Source organism: Centruroides sculpturatus, unplaced genomic scaffold (genome assembly GCF_000671375.1).
Source record: "Centruroides sculpturatus isolate CEXI.00-Female unplaced genomic scaffold, Cexi_2.0 scaffold269, whole genome shotgun sequence".
NCBI lineage: Eukaryota > Metazoa > Arthropoda > Arachnida > Scorpiones > Buthidae > Centruroides > Centruroides sculpturatus.
In genome coordinates, this window is record NW_019384601.1 from 21,907 (window position 1) to 44,382 (window position 22,476).

Here is a 22,476-nt window from a genome sequence, read left to right on the forward strand (position 1 = left end):
AGCCATTAATACCGTTGAAGGAGGTAAAATAAGCTGAAGTAACCGCGAGACAAACAAATTGCTTCACCATATGGCGCGACAATTGATTAAATTTAAAATTAAAATTGATTGAAATTAGAAAAATAATTAACAAAATAAAGAATATGTAATATAATGAAATAAACGCGAAAGACACTTGGTGATTAATATATACAGTGTCGACACGCGAGAAGAATTATAGACTCCTTGAGCAGGAACCAATTACCTGAAGGAACCGGTTGCCTTGAGGGTGAGAGTAGAGAGTCCACTTTAGGGCGGTTAGTCCAATATTTTTATCTCGGTGGCGAACTTCTTAAGAGTCTTGTAATACTTTGCGTTGTCGATTAGGCTGTGGTTCTGGCATGGCCATAACTCGTTGTTGTCTTGCACTGTCCTGATTAAGATATTTCTGGGCGTCCTAAAGTTCGGGCAGTTCCAGATGATATGGTTTGGGTCTTCTTCCTCACCAAGGACACAAGAGCACCTGCCATCAGTTTTGTTCAGGAACCTCCGCAGATAGCCGCGGAAGTTGCCATGGCCGGTGATTAACTGAGTGATTTGGTAGGTGGTTACGAAGTGCTTGTAGCTGCTCCTATTCCGGACGCTCGGAATGAAGCTGTGAGTAAGCCTACCGGTGGGACTAGTGTCCCACCTATTTTGCCATGAGGACCAAGAGTAGTTCCTGATGGCGTTTTTCAGCCAGATGAACGGAATACACTTGAAAGAATAGTTACCTTTACGAGTGTGAGCAGTGCGAGCCAGTAGGTCGGCCCTCTCGTTGCCGTAGACCCCACTGTGGCCACGAATCCAAGCGAAATTGATATTGATGTCCCTATAGAGCGAGAGAAGAAGACTCACGCTATTATGGATAATGCTGTGCTTAACATTGAAGTTTTTTAGCTGCAACAGAGCCATCCGGCTGTCGCTGTATATTGTAACGTCCTTAATCTTGTAAATGGTCGTGTTCCTCTGGATCCACTGCAGAGCCCTGTATATAGCCAGGGACTCTGCCTGATTAGACGTGCAGTGTTTGGCCAGTTTGTGGCTTGCCTGGTAAATGTTCTTGCCGTTGTTGGTGACAATAAAGGCACAACCCACCCCCTCCACAGACCATGAGCCGTCTGTGTAGATGCTGAACCCAGCATGGGTCGTGGGGCCTTCCAGAAAGAAGTGATCGTCCAGGAAGATGTTGGGGTGGTAAGTCGTTTGCTGATAGTTGTAGTCCAATTCGTGGTTATTGAGGTAATCCGTAATATTATTTAAGTCCGTGTTTTCCACTAGATTACCCATAAGCTTGTTTAGGTCGTTGGTAGTAATTATCCTTTTAGCATGCTTTAGTTGTTGGTGGACCCAATATTTTTCCCTTATAATGAGATCAATTGGGATCAAATTGGCGATAGCTAATAGAGCATCCGTGGGGGCGGTCCTATAAGCCTTAGTCATGGAGATCAGAGCAAGTCTTTGGGCGGAAAGGAGCTTCCTTTTGACATGAACTTTGGCAACCGAGGTCCCCCAGACCTCCGAGCCATAAGTCAAGATTGGCTCTATCACAGAGACGTACATGAGACGTACTGGGGCTACGGCCCTGCTGCCGTAGCCCCAGTGATTCCTCGCAATGGAGGACAGGGAGTGCAACACGGTTACCGCCTTCTCGTATACATAATGAGTCTGGTGCTTCCAAGTTAACCTATTATCAAGTATCACCCCCAGATACTTGATACTGTCGCAGTTCTTGAGCCATTTTCCGTCCATCTTGATGATGGGTCCTTTCTGTAGAGGGGTGGACCTTGGAAAAATAATGCAGCTACTTTTGTCGTAGTTGACCATTAGCTTCATCCGGTGACACCACTGGGAGATAACACGTAAGATGTCGTTGGCTCTGGCTTGGAGCACTTCTTGATTTTTATGGGAGAGTGCCAGAACCGTGTCATCTGCATAGCCCTGTAGGCTGCAGATGATGTCTCCAGGGAAGGTAGAGCTGAGCTTGAGGAGACTGTCATACATAATATTCCACAGGCAAGGGCCGGATTTGGACCCCTGTGGATGTTGTTGTAAAAATGTAACTGGCTGTTATTAATGACAGTTATTTTCCTGTTGTGTAGATAATCTTTAACCAAGGCGAAGATGTTTTTCGGGCACCCAGTTTCCTTGATGCTACAGAGGATCGCTGGCCACCATGCGTGGTCGAAGGCACCCTTGAAGTCTATCGAGACCACCATGGTGTGCTCGCCTCTGTGTTTGGCTTCCTTGATATAGTTGACTAATGTGTCCAATGCCGTAATCGTGCTCTTACCTTTCCTGAAGCCGTGCTGATTGTCACTTAAACATTTATTGTGCTCACAGTGGTACATTAACCGCTTAACCATGAGGCCATCTAGGATTTTCCCCAGTACCGGGAGGAGAGAGATAGGCCGATACCCAGTAGAATCAGTATGGCTATTGTTCTTAGGGATAAGCTTAATGGATTCAATTTTCCATGTGTTGGGGAAGTATGCCATTTGCAAGCATTTGTTGTAAATGACGCTGAAGGTCGATGGGATGGCCTCATAGGCCTTCCTAGCCATAATTGGAGTGATATTGTCTGGTCCGGGAGCCTTCCGAAGTTTGAGTCTCCTAAACTCAGCCGCTATCTCCTGATTTGTGAAATTGCTGTCATTATCGGTGTTGGGTATAGTGAGGCTTTCTTCTCTGATTTTAATGTGATCACTGTTATCGGTGGACGGGTCATCATCAGGGAATAGGTCCTTAAGGATACGATGATAGGTATCTTCTATAGTAGTGTTAGGATTGTTTATGTTACTTTCTGAGTTGTTTGGTATCCTACAGTTTTTTACCTTGCCCCTGGCTATATAGAACGGGGTAGACCAGGGCTTCTCATTCCCCAGATTTGTACAGAACTCTCTCCAGGATTCAGTCCGGGTCTTGCAGATTGAGGTTTTATACTCCCGGAACAAAGTTAAGTAGTTCTGACGGAGAGCTTCTCGCCTTTCTTGGTTAGACTCACGCCTGAATCTGTTCCTCGCTTTCCTCAAGGCCTTTCTTTGGTGGTCAGCTGACTGTTCCACCATGGGGCGGATTGCCTGGACGTGTGGACCTTAGTGTTGTTATGGTAAGCCGCGAGGATGAGTTTTTGCAGCTTGTCGATAGCGTCTTCAAGTGTGGTTTTGTCCATGTCCATTATCGGGCCATATAGCCAATTTGAACGGATTTGATCCTGAAAGAGCTTCCAGTTGGTCTTATGTCGGGTACAAAGTTGTTTGTCCACCCTAACGGCCCTGAGTATGGTCTCGATGTACCGATGATCGCTGGCAGATTGCACGTTGAGAGTGGTGCACATTACCCCGTAGGGGATGAGATGACGGTTTGCCAGGCAGATGTCGACCCAGCTTTCCCCAGTTGAAGACGAGTAGGTAGCGAGGGTGCTGGTATTCATGGACCGAAGGTCCAAACTATTAACCATCTCCATAACCTTGTACCCTCTCGGGTCCTCCACTGGGCTATGCCAGACCTGAGACTTGGCATTGAAGTCGCCAGCGACCATAACCGGTATCCCACTAAGTTGCTCAATAGTGTCTTGAAGCATTTCCAGGGGGTGTGTAATATCTTCGGAGGGTGGGCAGTAAAATGAGATGATTGCAATGGCAGTCGTGTCCATTTTGGTAATTATTGTGGTGTGGTACTTGCTTGTGTGCTGGGTTAGCTGATGGGCGTTGATATTTCTGTTGACCATAATAATGCCGGTCAGAGGGTTATCATTAGGGTCCGAGTACTTGAAAATATTGAGTTTACCGAATAGGGCAATTTCCCTATTGTAACAATAAGGTTCTTGCACAACGAGAATGTCTGTGCCATGGGTGTTAACCATGTGCATCGCTTCGGTAGAGGCAGCCTTCGAACGTTGCAGATTAATCTGTAACAGCTTGAGATTCGTTTGTTGATTATTCGTACCCATAGTTTGTTTGTTTTATAATCTGTTCTCTTAATTTGATTGTATGCGGGCATTTCGGGTCGAAGGCGTTATGGTTTGTGGGCTGCCGTTTTTCAGGAGGCAAGTCCTTGTTAGCCATCTTGCAAGTTACACAACATGAGGGCTGCTCTCTTCTAGTACACTCATTGTATTTGTGCGATTTTGAGCAGTGGCTGCAGTACTGTTTGGATGAACAATCCCGTGCGAGATGATTGTACCCGCAGCATTGATAGCAGCGGGTAATATGAACATAGTCATCAATGAGAATGTTAGCCCATAAGAGGGAAACGTATTTCTCCTTTATGAGGAGATTCCTTATATGCGGTGAGGTGGAAAGCACTACGTGCCTACAATTTTCTTTAGTGTTGCCTCTTGTGAGGGTGGTGGTTACCCTGGTTGAGGCTTCAAAGTCTTCTTTGCTTAATCCATTTAATGTGTCTGGTATATCGTGTTGACTATGTTGTCATCTTCAACCGAGTTCGGGACGTTCAGTAAGATAACCCTCGGCCGCCTGCCCTCTGAGACTCTTGTTTTGACTTGTGGCTGTACCGCCGGTAGCCCTTGCACAGCTTGTTCCAATAAGATGGCATCCCTCCTGCTACTTGTGTGGAAGCAGAGGCCATCGCCTTTCACCCGCTTAATAGCTGTAACCTTTATTTTTAGTTTATCAGGTTGCACTCCTTTTATAATTTCCTTGTGTATTTTCCCCATGTTAGTGGTTCCGCTGTCTGTTTCCTTTGGATAGACCATAAGGGCGTAGCTGCTGCTACTTCCCTCGTTCTGGATCTTTCTACTTAAAGATCTGTTTATAGTTTTCGTCGTAGTGCTTTGGTGTATGTTTGTTTTGAGTATTTCCGAGTAAGTTGGTGTTTGCACGGTTTGAACTGGTTTACACTGACACATTATGCTTGGCGTGTTGCTTTGGGTGGCTCTGAGTTCAACCAAACTTCCGTATAATTTATTTATCGTGGCGAACATTGAAGTCACCCTCTCCTTGATCTCAGCCTTTTCCGGGACAGTGGGGTTTGATTTACTAGGTTGTGGTAGGAGGTCCATAATCCTCTGAAGGTGTTGGTTCGATTCAGCTAATAGCTGAGCTTCCAAAGTATTGTAGGTATCTTCCGCCGAAGTGAACCTGGTCGGCGTGTTGGACCGTGGGTTATCCTCACAGTCTGTAGCTGAGGAGTCTATATCACCTTCCATGTCTTCCATTACACTTATTTGTAATTCTACAGACTAGGTTATACTTATAATTACTAAATATACTTATACTAGCGGTAATCCGATGAAAATATAGCGAGAAGAGCCCAAAAATTTAAATTACTAAAAAATAAAAATGTTTAGCTAGTAAACTTATATTACCAAAAAGAACAAAATTTAACAGTTTAAACGATATAAGGCTCAAAGCGATGCGACTACCACGGCCCGAAAAATAATCGAAAAAAGCCGCCGTATTAGGGTCGACTAGGCTAGTGACCCAACCACGTGCTAGAGGTCAATGACCTTAAACCCCTTTGTTCTACAGAAACCTTAAAATGGACGTAACTTTAAGACTAATGCACGTAACGGCCCGAAAATTTATACACATAAAGATTAGGTAGACAGCTAAGAAATGCCCGAACGTGAAAAAGATCGAAAGCTTGAGAGGCCCGCAGAACGGCCCGACCTACGACAACTTTCGGTCGTGATAAAACGCAATCTAATCGACCGATCGAGAAACGGTCGACGGCGGATAAAAGAGGGTGAAAGGCCGAAAAGAATGATATATGACTTAACAGCCTACCCGCGGAAACCACACGGAATAAGCTGGCGGAAATCCGGAAACTTCCGGCGCCCGTAACTTGAAAACGCGTGGGCTGAATTAAATAAAATTAACGTTATTCGAGAGCTTACGTTAAGACGATTCTAATGATGTAACACACTTGGACGATTAATCCGTAGAGCCGCCGATGGGACGATCGAAATCCAGAGCGAAGTGCAGCACGTCTTCACTGGTCAGCGACTCGACGCCCTCTGATAGGGAGAGACAGCCTGCAACCATGCGGCGGACGCAAGGGGACAAGTAGCGTGAGAATGGACATGACGTGGGTCAAATGTGTAGCTGATAGGGAAAGTGGAAGTCAAGGGGCGGAAGTGCCTCCTGGGGTGCCGAGGCAACCAACCAAGAAGAGGCAGGAAGTGGAAGAAAGAATTACTGCTCAGGCAAGCCCATGCAGTAAAAGAAGTACACGTAGCGTCGTGAACAGGTTTCACGCCGCGATAGAAAAGTTGTTGCCGGTCAGGCAGCGAATACACTGTGCGTTTAAACAGTGCAGGCCACCCTTTCAGCGGAAGTAGGAAGGCAGATAGGACAGAAAAATAGAGTTAAAATCACTTACCAAGGCATCGGGGAGCAGCTGGCTCAAAGTCTGGTGGTCCACATAGCAGCGGAGAAATCAGTTGATTACGGAACAATCAAGCTGATAAGAACAGAGTTAAAAGCCATTTATTGAAATTAAAATAAAATTTACAAAGTGTTACCGGTATGGTAAAGGTAATAGTAAAAACATGGGCTCATGGCCAGCCAGTATGAGTATACAAGTGATTAAAAAAGTATAAATGGAGATAGTTTGTCTTGAACGCGGTTACAGAGGCAGGATGCCATGAGCGGCTAACACTTGCTAGCCGCTAGATACAAAGATGTAGCGCGATTAACACGGGCTCAAGCCAGCTGTCGCGGTTTACATGATGAGTTACGCGAGATATACAAAAGTGGAGGAGGTAGCAACCACATGCGCTCTCCATGGGCACACAGCCAGCCGGAATATACAGAGGAGGAGGAACGCGTTAACAAGGGCAATGGGCCCGAAGTTATATTGTGGACAGTCTAGCGGTTACTGTTGTTGAGTATTGCCAAGGTGGTTTACGTAAATGTCCTGGCTCCACCGGATGCAGTCGCTAACCATGAGCTTCCGCATCAGTTTGGCGTAGTTCCGGTTTACGCCAAGACGTTGTAGCACACTCTCATTCGCCGCGTCATACCCACCTAGGGCAGTCTCATAAGGAACTCCTTACCCTGCCCCGCCTGTTGGCAGTACAGGGTTTAAAGAGACTATGCCTTGTTCATCGACTGGTCGGTACCTGACGCGGTAGACAGGGACGTCATAGCTGGGCCCTATGATGCATCATTCGGACTCCCGTTTGCACCCCGGCCCAGCTCACTAACTTGGCATAACTTTTGTTTGTGCAGCCTGTACTGCACTTTGGTCCACACTACTAAACCTGTAATAGCTCACACAATAATAATATAAGATACTCAGACAATACCAACGTGTAGTAGGTATACGGATAGCGGGGCCCTGACTCCAGGTGGAGGGGGCCCAAATAAGCCAACAAGAACTTATAGATCAAGAAGATCTATGATTTTTCCCATCAATTCCTTTAGTTTCTTTAGGTTCCCTTTACTAGCTGCTAGCGTTCGAAGTACTTGTTCAGGGGGCTTAGACCAGTCAACTTGGTCTGCCCCTAGGCGGAAGTCCCTTGTTAGGGGACAGTCAAGTACGTAATGCCTCGCGTCGCCGCGAGGACTACCACAGGGGCAGCTACCATCTCCTTGTCCAAATTTGGACTTGAAGTGGGGGAACCTCCCGTGGCCAGTTAGGATTTGAGTCGACAACGAGCAACAACTTATCGGAGTGAGGCCAACTACAGGCACGAAGGCGTAGGTTGACCTACCTACTGTACTTAGAGTCCAGCGCTCTCGCCAGCTTATCATCGATCTCTGCAGTAGAGTACCTTTTATGTATGTAGTCGAGGGATCTACCATCCTCGTAACAAATGGGCCACTGGCTCCCGCCTTTGCCAGCTGATCGGCCCGTTCGTTGCCCAGGACACCGGTGTGGCCTCTTACCCACCGCAGGGCAACGTGTCGCTCGTGCCTCGCCCTCAGTACCCTACCTCTGATCTCGTGTACCAATGGGTCACGATGGTACCCGTCGCTTAAAGCCTGTAACGACGACTGGCTATCTGAGTAAACCGTGACCGGCTCTGGACCCGGATGTAGTAGGATCCACTGGGACGCCCCCTCCAGGGCCACCAGTTCCGCCTGGAACACGGACGCCTCCTCGTTCAGTCTGACAGTTCTGCTGTACACTTCAACTCCGTCGGAAAAGACGCAGTATGCGGCGCCTACTAAGCTGCCGTCCTTTGAGCCATCGGTGTATATCTCAACACCAGTACCAGTCGGTTCACCGACTTCCCAATCGAGTCCAATCCTAAGGGCAGGATGGATCTTTAATACGTCTGTCTGACGCCTAAGTCTGATCGGGTACTTCTGATTACAATGCATGGCCTCTCTACCTTCCACCGTTGTTCTGTAGAAGGCTGCCTCTTGGCTGACAACCAGAGGCAAAGGGAGCAGCCCGGCCAAGACCAGGGCCGCATCCGTTGACACAGTTCTGTACGCTCGCGTGATCCGCAAAGCAGCAGGACGCTGGATCGTGAGTAGTGTCCTACTCTGACAGACGTTGGCGGTGTCTTTCCACCAAACGCCAGAGGCGTAGCAGACAACGCGCTCCACACTCATCTTATAGATGGTACGAAGCGCTTCGCCACTTAGCCCGTAATCCTGCCTAGCTAGTCGTGATAGTGCCGCTATCATTCGGTTCGTTCTGACTCGAACGTCCCTCAGGTGGGGAGTCCAGCATAGTGTCTGGTCGATGATTACACTGAGGTACTTTAACTCATTGACCCTTCGGATGGGGTTGCCCTAGATGCGGTATATGGGTCGGCGTGCCAATACCCCGCTTCGGGCCACCGTCAGGGCCTCTGATTTCTCAGGGCTAAAGGAGAGCTTATGAAGCTCCCCCCAGCGAACAAGCTGTTCTATTGCTTCGTTGCTGCGAACCTCCATGTCGCGTCGACTATTGCCTGCAACTACTAGCAATAGGTCGTCAGCATAAGCCTGCAGTTGGACTTGGTCCGGAAGGATTAGTCGCAACGCCGTGTCCGCTAGAACGTTCCACAAGAGGGGACCAATACAGGAACCCTGTGGACAGCCTCTCTCAAGCGTCCTCTCATACCTACCACCTGGTGTCTCATAGACAACCGAGCGGTCACTCAGGAAACTCCTGGAAAGTGATACAAGGGCGGTTGGCAGGTTTGCCTTCCTCAGCTCACCCACAATGGATGGCCACCAAACATTGTCGAAAGCCCCAGCAACGTCCATCAAAACGAGCGACGTGTGGCCCCTGCTGGCGGTTCTGGCAAACCAGTTCCACCGTGCGATGTAATGCATGGCAGGTCGACATGTTCAGGCGGAATCCGTATTGATGCGGGTGTAGCTGCCCTTTCCGCTTGAGATAGAAAAAGATTCTATCACTGAGGATTCTATCGAGAACCTTCCCCAGCACTGGTAGTAGGCTGATCGGCCTGTAGGATCTGGGCTCGTTCTTCGGGCGCTTCTCTTTATGAATAAATACAAGGCGCGCCCGCTTCCACTGCGCTGGGAAGTGACCCAGGAGTAGACACTTCTGATACAGTACACGGAGCAGGTTAGGACGTTCCTCTTGCAGATTGTGAATTTGTCTCTTTAATCCGATTTTCAGTTCGGTAGACTATCATATACAGCATTCAGGTTATGAACTTCCTTTATTGATTTGTCATATGCATTTCGGACTCAATTGTAATTTAAGTCCCTCTTCAGTACAAACTCAGATTCTGTTTTCTAAAAACCTCAGTGTATAATTGGTAACGTTGTAAAAGAATAAAAATACAGCCATTTTAAAAAACACTTCAACTACATATTTTACAACGTTACCAATTATACACATCTTTTACAACGTTACCAATTATATACCGAGGTTTTTAGAAAACAGAATCTGAGTTTGTACTGAAGAGGGACTTAAATTACAATTGAGTCTGAAATGCATATGACAAATCAATAAAGGAAGTTCATAACCTGAATGCTGTATATAATAGTCTACCGAACTGAAAATCGGATTAAAGAGACAAATTCACAACGAAAATAGCAGCAGCCATAAGTGATTTTCCTCTTGCAGAACTTGTACCATCTCGGCCGTGATCCCATCAACGCCAGGTGCCTTCCTCTTCCTTAGATTGCCCACGACGTGGGCAACTTCCGATTCTGACACCGGCACGGGTAACTCGGCCTCAAGAACAGGCAACTCCGCATCGCTGCGAAGCCGCCGTTGCTCTTCAGTGTCCTCGGACTGCTCATCACACGGAAAATGCGATTGGAGCAGTACCTTAATCGACTCCTCCTGTGTGGAGGTTAGGGTTCCATCCGGATTTTTGAAGGACCCCAAGACCGTCCTACGCTTCAACTTTCCCGCCACTAGCCTATATGGTAGGCCAAACGGATTTTCGTCACTGATCTGCTGACAGAAACTGAGCCATGAGGTTCTCTTTGCATCGTTCAATTTGTACTTGTACTCAGCGTTGGCCCTCTGGAACTCCAGTCTCCTGGTCGCCCGAAGGTCATCGTCTCTGCACCGTTGAAAGCGTCGGCGGAGCGCCCTCACACGCTTCCGTAGGACACAGCTCCTGGGTCCACCAGGGGCTGTGTCCTACGGAACTGGCCGGTGGTTGCTGGGCCGCCGTAGCGCGAGCGTGCAGTCTCCTGCTTCTCTGACCGCTTTGGTAAGGTTTGCCACAGCTTCCTCCAGGTCCTCAACACTCTCAACCTTAGAAACTTCGGTAACGATATCGACTGTCTTTTCCACGAGACATTTGCTAAAGCGATCGCGGTTTCCAGCAGTCAGTTTGTAGCGACTGTCCTGCCTGTCCGGCGGGCCGCCCATCACCTCGAAGGCGATAAAGCGATGGTCACTACAACTTTCTGCATCGATCGTCTCCCATTGCGAGGTAAGTCTCAGCATAGCGCCACTAACAAGTGTCAAATCAATCCAGCTCTTGCCCGATGGAGAGGAGTAGGTAGCAATCCCAAAAGGATTGTTCAGAATGTGCAACCCCCAACCCTCCGCCGTGTCCTTCATCATGTTCCCGTCAGGATCATCGATCGGCGAGCCCCACAGCGAGTGTTTGGCGTTGAAATCACCACCCAAAACAACACGACTGCGGACCGAGACAACCCCTTCAAGTTCAGTCAGAAGGCAACTCAGATTTAGTGACGGCGGGCGATAACTGGAGACGACGGTCCAAGCACATGAAGGTGTCCGTATTTCTACGGCCACCACGAGATGAGAGATGTGGACAGCATAAGCATCGACATCCCTGCGCGTGAGAATAACTGCAGTTCGACAATCGTCACCTTCTTGGGCGAAAACGCTCCATTGAAGTGAGAGACCACCAACCTTTCCTTGTACTAAGTACGGCTCCTGGAGCAGGATGATATCGATCTCCCGCTCGACTACTTCTACCCGTAGTTGGGCAGTTGCAGCCCGACACTTTTCAGCATTAAACTGCAGTATACTGCAGCTTGCATTCTCGCCATTCCGCATATAAGTGGTATTATTGTCGGACTCGAATGATAGGAATTGCCTTTTTAAGGACCATAATCGGTCCTGGCCCGAACGCGTTCTAGTTCCCGTGCATAACACGGACAGCTAGCACTCATGGCAGAGTGACCCATACCCAGCTGTAGGCCGAATTTTTTATTTGCCTCAGTGCAGTTGACGCACCGAGACTCGGATGCCTTACACTCCTTATAGGAGTGGTCATGGGCACATTTGCTACATCTTTGGGCTGCCGCCTTACAGCCCCGTGCAATATGCCCGAAGGCATAGCACTTGTATTAAGGAAAGAAAGGGCAAAATCTCAATTTAGATATACAAAAGAAACAAATACCAAACAATACTATAATCAGGTCAAACTTTACCTACGTGCACTGTCATGGTCACACAGGTCCAAATAAATAAAAATCCGAGGGGGCTAAATCTGGACTATACCCCACATATCAAATCAAACCAAACTGTGGTTGGCACAGCAGAGGTCCTGCAACATCCTCCATATAGTCCAGTTTAGTCTCCTCAGATTTTCATTTATTCGGACCTTAAAGAAATTCGGACCTTAAAGAAATTTTTGGCAGGGAAATGCCACCAGTGTGTATGTGTGTTTTTCATATTGAATAGTCTTATATTCAAAATAATAATTATATTACACATTTAAATTTAATGCAAATATTCAATAAAATAAAAAAAGACAGCATTTATACTTATGTATAATTTATTAAAAACTGACTTAAAAAGTTAAAAATTCAAAGAATTGTGGTATATACAGTATTAGAAATGTTATCATACGAAATGTTAAATTCATATTTTTCTATCAATACTTCCTATTTTAAATGAACTATTTATTGTATTATTAAAATTATATTAAAATTTTAAATTAACAGTATTTTAACTCAATTATGATAAAAATAATATGAGTACATACTTTTCCTTAATAAAGGGTAAACTAAAGAGGATATTTTCTCGTAAAGTGCTATTTAGAATCCATGCTTGCTGTGTAACAAAAGCAATATTTCCTTTAACTGCAATATTTCCTTCCAAAAGAGTCAACTAAGAAAAAAAAAAGTATATATATATAAAATAAATACAATAATATAAAAATAATATTAAATTGATAATTATGTTATTACATTAACATTTATAACATGTTCTCTGTTAATTCTCATTGTGGAGAATTTGATCATTCATGCAAAAACTAGATAAATAATTAAAATGAAACAATAAATAATTTAAACTATATATTTTGTATCTTTGCAATTTCAAAACATGAAAATAAAGTACATAATTTTAGCATTCATTATATATTTCTTAAAAATAATTTTAAAAATTTATTAGCAACCATGTTTCACTAGTTTTTGAATTAAGCTTTAATAATTGTATGAACATATTTCAATTTTAGATTTTTAAAGCTGATTTTTCTTATAGCAAATTCAAGCATTAAAAAATTATTCTGCCTCCAAAATCTAGATCAATTGTCATTTACAATATAAATTTACCCATTATTTCAGCTAATATTATAAAATTATTTCAAATGTTTTCTCTGAAGAAAAAAAGGAATTGCATGTTCCTATGATATTTTTTTAATTATATGATAAAATTGCTATTTAAAGATAGAATAAACGAGCTTATATACATATTACATGATAAATTCTGATAGTCATGAATACAATCTAATATTAAAAAATTCATACACTAGTAAAATATGATGACATAATTTAAAGTTAATTATAAAATTATAATCTGAAAAAGTTATATTTTAAATGGAAATATTATAAATTAAATTTGATAATTATTGCTCATATAAAAGCTACAAAGAATAATGATATATCTAAAAATAATTATGAAATTGTTATTAGTAATAAGAAGTATTTCTATTACTATATCTAGTTCAATAGATAAATGTGTAAAACTTATAAAAATCATTTATCTACACAGAATGCAACTTCTAAATAATATAAACAATATTCACATTACAATGGTAAGCCATTTTGACTGACCTTATGAACTTTTGATTAACAATTTGTTAATATCTGAAATGCAAAATGGAGAATAGTTTTTAACAGTACTTACATCTCCACATATAGCTGAAAGCAATGATGATTTTCCACTTCCAACACTACCACATATTCCAATGAGTGCACCCTTGTCAAATACAAAAAACTATTAATATAGAAAATTTATAATATATTTTTGATTCCATTCTCATTTTTGTTAACTCAATAAATACTATAAAAATATCTATACAATTCATTCATTTCTGAGATATGTATAAATAAAAAATCTACAATGTTATAATGGAAATAATTGTCTAATTTCTTCAGATCAATAATCATATGAATATCTAATATGCTAATGACAAATTACTTCAGTTTTTCTAGTTTCAATTACTTATTTTTTATTTAATATTTAATGATTAATACCATTTATAAATAATTCTAAAATTTCTTTTCTTTCTTTTCATTTAGATATATAATTTTTCTAATATAATAAATCTAAAACTACACACAACAATTAACACCTCAATACTAATTCCAGCACTCAAAAAATTTTAATGATCTAACGTTTTCAACCGTTACGTCAGAGGCCCTCCTCAGGATGAAACACAACAAAATGTTAGATCATTAAAATTTTTTGAGTGCTGGAATTAGTATTGAGATGTTAATTGTTGTGTGTAGTATTATATAGTTCCAGTTTACTTGTGTTAGTTTTTTTGTCTGATAAATCTAAAACATCTTATCTAAAAAGACAAAAAACTTTTTACAGAATATATCATCACTACTTTGAATAAAACTCAAAATTTCTTTTACAAAACATCAACTCTCCTCTTTCCCTCAAGATTATTTACAGTAATACAGAATTTTTAAAAACAGATAAATTTCTTGTTATGACTAAATAAAATACTGTTGGCTATCTCAGTGTATACCATATAATTAAAAGTCAATTTCCATGAATATCGTCTCAATTTATGATACTGAGAACTTTTGAAAATTCAGAACATTTTACTAAATTGAAAAATATAATAAAATTTTAATAGCAAGTTACATTGTTAGATTTCCACAGAAGTTAATACAAATATCATACAATGTATTAATTAAAAACGCATACTGTGGTTAATAAGTTAACAAACAGTTCAGACTATGAACAAATCAGATAACAAACACTTTCGCAAAAGATTTTTGTGTTTGGACAACAAACACATGTTCGGATAATGAACACCTCATAGAACAAACACAAGAAGAAGCAACATAAAATAATGAATACTGATTGGTCTTCCCTTGTCTTCAGGCAACAATTTGAAACTTTTCAGAGCGCAGGAAGACATTGATATTGACACTCAACCCGGTATATACTGATCAGACAGTATTCCTCCAAACATTGAAACTCCTCCTTGTAATTTCAGCCTTTTATTTTTCTGACAAAACAATTATTTTATGTATTCGTGAGACTGTCGGGTAGGCACTCATTAAGTTTTGCGTCTATTTTTCTTTTCGAAAGGTGAGAGTATAATAGCAAAGGTAGAAAGTAGGCAGAAGATGCCTAATGTTGCTGGGCAGTATGGCTTGAACAGGTCTACAGTAGCCCACAGTTCAATCTTATCTAAGAAAGATACAGTATAATCAAGAAGACTCAAGCAGCTAAAGAAGTAACAAAAATCACATCTGAGAAATAAAGAACATTGAAGAGCTTATAATAGAACTTGAAACTGATCCGATGACAGAAGAATGCCAAGAAACTCAGCGAGATATGTTTTCTTCTGAAAAAGAGGATTAATGCAGACATCTGCTATTAAAGATCTTTTGAAGAAGTGGGAGAATGTCAGAACAACAGTCTTAGAATGGCATCCAAACCAGGTTGAGGCTTGGGGATTTCTACAATTGCAATGCTATTAATTACTTCTGAAAAATCCTGAAGAAAAGAGAAAAGCAATCAACATTGGACAGATTCTTTAATGCCCACAAACAGAAAAAACATGACTGATAAAAATGCAAGACTGCGTATATATGTATTTTTATTATTACATACAAATAAACATAGTAAGAAAGTATATAATTTTTTATTTTTGGGGATCTCCAGAATGGATTAATCAAATTCCCATAAAAATCTGTGGTAAATTGATAATCGGTTAATGAACAATTCGGATAGGGATTATGTTTGTTAACCAATCACTCATTGTATATCAATAGAATAGCAAGAAAATATGAAAAGAGTTATCATTTGTCAGTATTTTAGAGTCCTCAAATTAATTCTCAATCCTTTTAAAATATTTTTCAATTATCTTTTGCTTTTTTGTCATCAAGTACATTGCTGTCATCAGTAATCATGCTGCCAATTTGGTGGATTCCCGGTAATTTAGTGAAAAATTTTGAGAGACTGATTTTTATATTTATACAATTTTGTGTTAAAACATACTGTACTGTTTTTATGGAAAGCCTAAGATGCCATGTTTAACAATCTTTAATATCATGTTCCTTTCATGTTTGACTTGATATCACTTCACAGTCTGTGAAAGAGGTGTTACCATTTATTCATTTTAATTGTTTCTGAATACAATTTGTGAAGACTGACCTTTCTTTGTAGGCTACACGGCATCAAAATTTAAAAAATTCCTTTAAAAGTAATGAAAAAATATCCAATTAAAAACAAAATTTTAAAATTTTGATTAAAAATTAAAATTGTTACATTTTTTTTAAAATTAACATTACAGTTTTTTAAAATATATTTTAGTTTAATAAATTAATACAAAAATAAGTTAATTATGCGTCATTTTATTGTTTTCTTTAATCTGTAAATTAATTAGAAAAGATATGGCAAATTCTTTTCCTTAGCTTTCATTAAATGGTTAAAAATATATCATTAAAAAGTTTAGATTTTTTTAAACTTTTACTCAGATTCAATATAAAAGTTACTTAAATGTTCATGTACGTTTTAAAATTTGCAATTTTTGTTTAGGAAATTTTATTAATCTGTAGTATCTTTAGAATTTTCTATATTATCATTAATTATAATAAAACAGTAATTTTCCAAGAATTTCATTTATTTGTAAAATAAAAACGTCTAAAAAATAAATTTTTATCATTATCAATTACAATACAGTCTCAATAATCCAGCCATTTCCTAATTTGAAACATCCATTAATTTGACATTAGTTGACTTTGCCAAGTATTGCCAGCACTATTGCCAAGTCATATTTAAGCTTTCCACTAGTTCAAATGCCAGTTTCCACTTGAGTTTGAATGCAATCTGGCAATATTCTACAATTTCTAGATTAGTTTTCATACGCCAAATTCAAATTTGTTTTTTATTTTCAGCTAAATATAATTTGTATTCTGCATATTTTAAATATGATATTTGCTTGTCTTGTTTTATTTATTTATTTATTTTTTGATAAATTTTGAATTGGAATTAGAAATACATAATTATTATTAATTTACATCACTAGTGCCTTTCATGCACTGGATATTGCATTGCTATCTTTGTAATTGATTGCTTGCCCTCTCAAAGATGTTTTATATATTTGCCTTGCTTTTATTATGTTTTTATTTTGCACTTTTTGGATTATTTTAGTCTGATCTCAGTCTACTAAAATGGACTCCGACATCAAGTAAGCTGCTAATGTAGTGGAAGGGGTAGCCTTCTGGATGCTGTCCTTGTGTTCTTTGATCCTTGATGTTAATGACTGACTAGTAGTGCCTATGTAGTACAGGTATCATTTAATCCTACTGTCCTTGAATGGCATGAAATACCACTCAAGGACATACATACATACAAGAAAGACATCGGCCGTACACGAAGTGTTTAGCCAGCAGAAAAGAAGGTAAGGGAAGAAGGAGGGAGAGGAGATAGACAGTAGAGAAAGGTAGGATTCCTCTGAACGGTGTACATAAGGCTACAGTACCCTCTATATTTGATGTTGGCATGCAACTTTTAGGCTGCAAGGCCGTAGTCCCCTGAAGGATCTAAAAGAAAACCTGAGTGTAGCGAACACCAATAATTGAGTGCCGACACAAATAGCTAAGTGTAGAAGTTAGTGCCAAGTGGCTATTAGTAGAAAGACTTATATCTACTTAACACTAATAAAACTGAATGCAATCATGAATCTTAATACTTACTTAACAGCTAGACAGACAGTGTGAAAAGCAAACGAACACAATAACAAACTAGATGAGATGAACATCCTCCTCTTTCCTGAACTGAAAATGTGGCTAGGAGGGCAGAGATTCGAGACTAATGACAATCTTCAAAACAACTCAAGCCCATCAAGTTAAGGCCCATCTCAAGTCACTGGCAGTTCTATGAAGAGGGGATTGCAAAGCTCGTCCACAGATATGTAAAATGCCTCAATCTTCACAGTGATTATGTCAAAAAGTAATCATGTTTGTACCTAATTTTTGGTAATAAATTCATTTTGTTATTTACACTTTTCTTTGTTTTATGGACCATCAGAGGTTGAAAAAAAAAACAGCCTATGTAATTTTTAAAAACATATTGTAAATTAGCGCTTAAAATTGGTAAGAATGAAGCTAAACTTAATTTCCTGATCAAGTGTCAGAACAAAGGTATTTTTCCCATGCAGATATGGAAGATTCACATTCCATGTGGATGCAATTCGCTGCTCTTGAAATTACTTGTTCTGTGTCTAAGAAAAACAATTTGCACAACATGCTGCCAAAAATATGCTCTAATAAGGCAGTTTATCAACCTTGAGAATCAAAAATATTTATGAAAATTAATTTTTATTCTCTGTCTTCTACTTAATCCATGGGTTTAATGTTTTAAATAATGTTTTAGGCTTTGTAGAATATTCTCTGTATATTCTAAACTTTTCTCTTTTTAATCAGAGATTTTCTAATTTTCTTTTTTAGCTCTTTGAGAATGGAACTTTCTAAACAATCACAATATATTTATTTTTATTCTGTTTTTTCAATCTAAGTCATCATTTTCATTATTTGCTCAAATTACATTAAAGTAACGAAGCAGCATTAATAATTGCAAAGTTATTACTGTGCTGTATTGTTGCAAAACTCTGTTAACTGTTTCTTTTTTGCATACAACTTCATTGTTCAACTTTCAGACATTCAACTTTTCTATTGAAATTGAAAACTGCATAAATGTATAAAATGAAAAACTACTCTAATTTTGTATGAAACAAAAAGAATATCAATTACCTTTTTCACAATTAATTCTACTCCTTTCAGAACAGCTTCTCCAATTGAATCTAAATCTTTTGTTAAAGGATTGCACTCTTCATTTTTTGTTTCTAATTTAATTTTAACAATTTTATTGTTAGTTTCTGTTTCATTTTCCATTCCAGGAATATCCCAAGTACATGAAACATCTTTAAATTTAATAACAGTGTTAGTATCATCTTGAAATTGAGTGGTCCATTTGTTTACTTCTGGTATTTGTAAAAATTTCTAAATAAATAAAAGATAAACATATTAAGAATTCACTAATCCTGAAAACATTAAATATAAACAAATATCATTGAATGTTTTGGAATATAAATCTTCTATATTTTAAATTTATTATTAAAGCCTATGAAACAGATGAGTTTATTATTACGTTTGTATATTGTTAGGCCAAACTGTCTTAATAATTAATTTAAAATAAAGCAAGTTTGTAGTACAAAAAATCCAGTAATAATTGATTTAATAAAAGATAAATACACAAAACATTTAATTTAAAAAAATTTTTTATGTTACATTAATACAAAAAACTTATAATAAAAATTTATTGACTATCACTACAGAAAATGTCTAATAATTTCAATTCATTCAGATAAATTTTGTTTACAGTAACAACAACAAAAGACAGGTTACTAGTAATTACCGTATTTATAAATTATGAAATTAGAATTTTCACTATAAAAAGCACAATGATATATATGAATATACTAAAACTTATTTATACTTTTTACAATCTTACTTCTTACATCATTAAAAATTTTTGTATTAATATACATTTAGTGTTTTATCTTCTGTTCTGTTTTTTTCTTTTTTTCAATTAGCCATTTAGATAAGTTTTTGTTACTGGCAATGATATTTGTTTAATAATATATAATATATTATATTAATTAGATATATATATATAATCTCTAACTAATAATTATTTATTTAAAGATATATATACATACAAGGTCTGTTCAAAAAGTATCGGACCTTTAGTCGGCAAAAATAAATTTATTGACTTTGAGGTACAAAACCCTAATCCCCTTCAAAGTAGTCTCCTTGGTAATGTATACACTTCTCCCAGCGTTCCTGCCATTGCTGGAAACACTGCTGGAACGCATCTTTTGGAATGGTTATCAGCCGGTCCGTCGCATTTCGCATGATGTCTTCTCTCGACTAAATTTGGGTTCCTTTTAGCGGCATTTTCAGCTTGAGAAATAGCCAAAGGTCACACGGAGCCATGTGGAGAGAGTACGGAGCGTGACGAACCACAGGAGTATTGTGTTTGGCGACGAAAGCCCGAATCAGATGCGCAGAATGGGCGGATGCGTTATCACGATGGAGCTGCCAAGTTTTGATCGACCACAGATCCCATCGTTTGCATCGCACTGTATCGGAAAGACGACGAAGGACCTCCTGGTAGTACTCCTTTGGGATGGTTTGGCCTTGTGGTGCGTACTCACGACACACCACCCCACGAGAGTCGAAAAAACTGTCAACATGACCTTTGATATTGCTGCGGACCTGCCGCGCTTTTTTTGGCCTCGAGGATCGTCCCCGAAAGCCTGCTGAATCTTGCGAATGGTTTACACTCGGGTATCGCCAAGGTTTTTGGCAAAATTTGATGTAATATCGCTGCTCACGTTGTTCAGTCATTTTCCAGCTTAGTGGAATCCGACGAGAGCGCACTACATGACCTCACTCATAGGCCAATTGCCAACGACTGACGCTTCCTGCAGGCGGGAAAAAATCCAGGGCTGTGCATGGCTGTCCCCTCCACAACTCCACCGAAGGAGGCCTTTCTCGCATCATTGGTTTACGCGGAAGAAAAAAAGGTCCGATACTTTTTGAACAGACCTTGTATATATATATCTTTAATTAATAATGGTTTATCTAACTAGTATTATTGTGACAATCACTTGTCATTTCTGTATATAAAATTAAATTATCAATCACAAAGTCTTTGTTTATAAGCTTCTAGAATATTCCATTGCCTGTTATTGCCTGGAGGGGGCAATAAACCTAGTGGGGAAGCAGGAGAGGGCACATACTGACTTGTGGTTGAGAGAGCGACTCTCTCTTATTTTCTGTGCCATTATGAGAACATGAAGGAGACCAGTGATGATGGGACTGTGCAAAAGGAAGAGTTACAAAAGTCAACAGACTCTGCCCTAATCAACAAAACAACCAGAAGAAGATAGCGATTATTTGACATAAAAATTTGAGGAACTTCTCACATACTAGCGTCTCCTCTCGCCTGTATTTTCAATTGTCTACTGACAGTAGGATTGTCATGTAAGAAAATCTGTGGATTAGACTAATATGTAATTGTAGCAAAAAGACAAAATGTCTGAGTGTAACGAGAACCTAAAGTGTTATAACATTTGATAATCCTCTAATATCATGTATATCAAATTTGATGTTAACTCAACTTCGTGTTGAAAAAATAAAAACTTACATTATAAACTTATCAATGAGAGTCTTGTATGTTAGTTTTTTAATTACAAAAAAAATTATTTTTGTTTCAATGGTAACATTTATTTACAAAAGCAAGGAGTGCCTAAGGGCTCACTTCTCTCAGCTAATTTGGCTGAATTAATTATGTTAATTTTATTCCAAAAAGCAAACTGTCTGTTAAGACCAGCTGTTATGATGATAATTTTAAATTTTTTCTTTGCAAGCTACAATATTCACATACAGTAATTGTGTTGCATCACTATAGTCACTAGTTACTACAGCATTTATTTATTTAAGTATTCATAATTATTTTTTTATTAATAATATATTTTTTATTACTGTCATAAAAGTAAATTATATTGACAAATCTACGATAAAAAATTCATTTAGTTTTAAACATAAAGAAAATGCATAAAAGAAAATTTTCCTATTCATCTTTATATAAATAAATCAATAAACATTACCTTTGCAAATGCACAATATTTATAACTAAAATTTATTTATCTTGATAATTATGAATTAATTATAATAATGAATATTTAAAAATTATGAACTTTGAAATATTTATTATTATAATTACTTAACTGATTATATCAGAAAAGAAAAAGTCCAAAGGCCAATTTAAATGGAAAATAGTATTATCTTCATTAAAACTATCAGAAAAATTATATGAATCTGTGATTACATACTTTATAAGTATTTGTGACTCAAATTAATTTTAAAAGTATTTCATAAAGTTTTTTATTTTATCTATTTTATTGCAACTATAGAAAAGCATGTTCTATCATAAACAATAGTATTTTATATGAATTATTACTATTGTTACATTAACCTTACCTTTTGAGTCCACTAAAGAAGATATTGCTTTGAATTTTATTCATTTTTATTTCTGTTTTGTTTTTAAGTTTGTTTGACTTGCATTCTTTACACTTGTAAAGATGCATATCTTATTATTATTATCAGTACTATTATTATATAATTAATTATTAACATATTACATTTTAAAATTGTTAAATTTTGTTTTCGATCAATATTATATAAAACAGTATAAGTTATTAAGTGAAAAAAACATGCTTAAACAGCTAAGAGACATTGAGAATGACAATTCCAAAATTCAATACAGACTTCAATAAAATGCAAAAAATCCTCTATTTTTTGTTGCTTAAACACTATGTAGTGTGATTAATTGATCACATGGCATTTCTTCATCTTTTATTTCACTTGATATGCATTAAATAATTAAATACATTAATAATTACATATAAATGATTTAGATGTTTTACAAGACATACCTCAGGATCATAATTTTTTCAAACTGGGCTCTATTGGATGAGTACATGATATGTGCAAGTCATATACATATCATGTACTCATCCAATAGAGCCCGGTTTGAAAA

General features: G+C 38.7%; 2 protein-coding genes and 1 pseudogene across 2 annotated transcripts in view; all 3 read right to left on the minus strand.

Moving 5' to 3' along the window:
• Positions 1-3,046: 3,046 nt before the first annotated feature.
• LOC111624984 lies at positions 3,047-3,970 on the minus strand. The gene has a single exon (XM_023367995.1). The coding sequence runs from the start codon at positions 3,968-3,970 to the stop codon at positions 3,047-3,049; it is 924 nt and encodes a 307-aa protein (XP_023223763.1).
• Positions 3,971-7,364: 3,394 nt separating this feature from the next.
• Positions 7,365-11,445, minus strand: LOC111624985 (annotated as a pseudogene).
• Positions 11,446-12,351: 906 nt separating this feature from the next.
• Positions 12,352-22,476, minus strand: part of LOC111624986 (multidrug resistance-associated protein 5-like) — a 46,649-nt gene continuing 36,524 nt past the window's right edge. Inside the window, exons 10-12 of the mRNA XM_023367996.1 lie at positions 18,621-18,869; positions 13,525-13,596; positions 12,352-12,504 (exon numbers count right to left, since the gene is read on the minus strand). Coding sequence (XP_023223764.1) covers positions 12,352-12,504; positions 13,525-13,596; positions 18,621-18,869 — 474 coding nt within the window. The remainder of the gene's footprint in view (positions 12,505-13,524; positions 13,597-18,620; positions 18,870-22,476) is intronic.

Bases quoted from the DNA above. Each gene is read 5' to 3' on its own strand.
- LOC111624984 (XM_023367995.1), bottom strand. From the start codon at position 3,970: ATGGGTACGAATAATCAACAAACGAATCTCAAGCTGTTACAGATTAAT.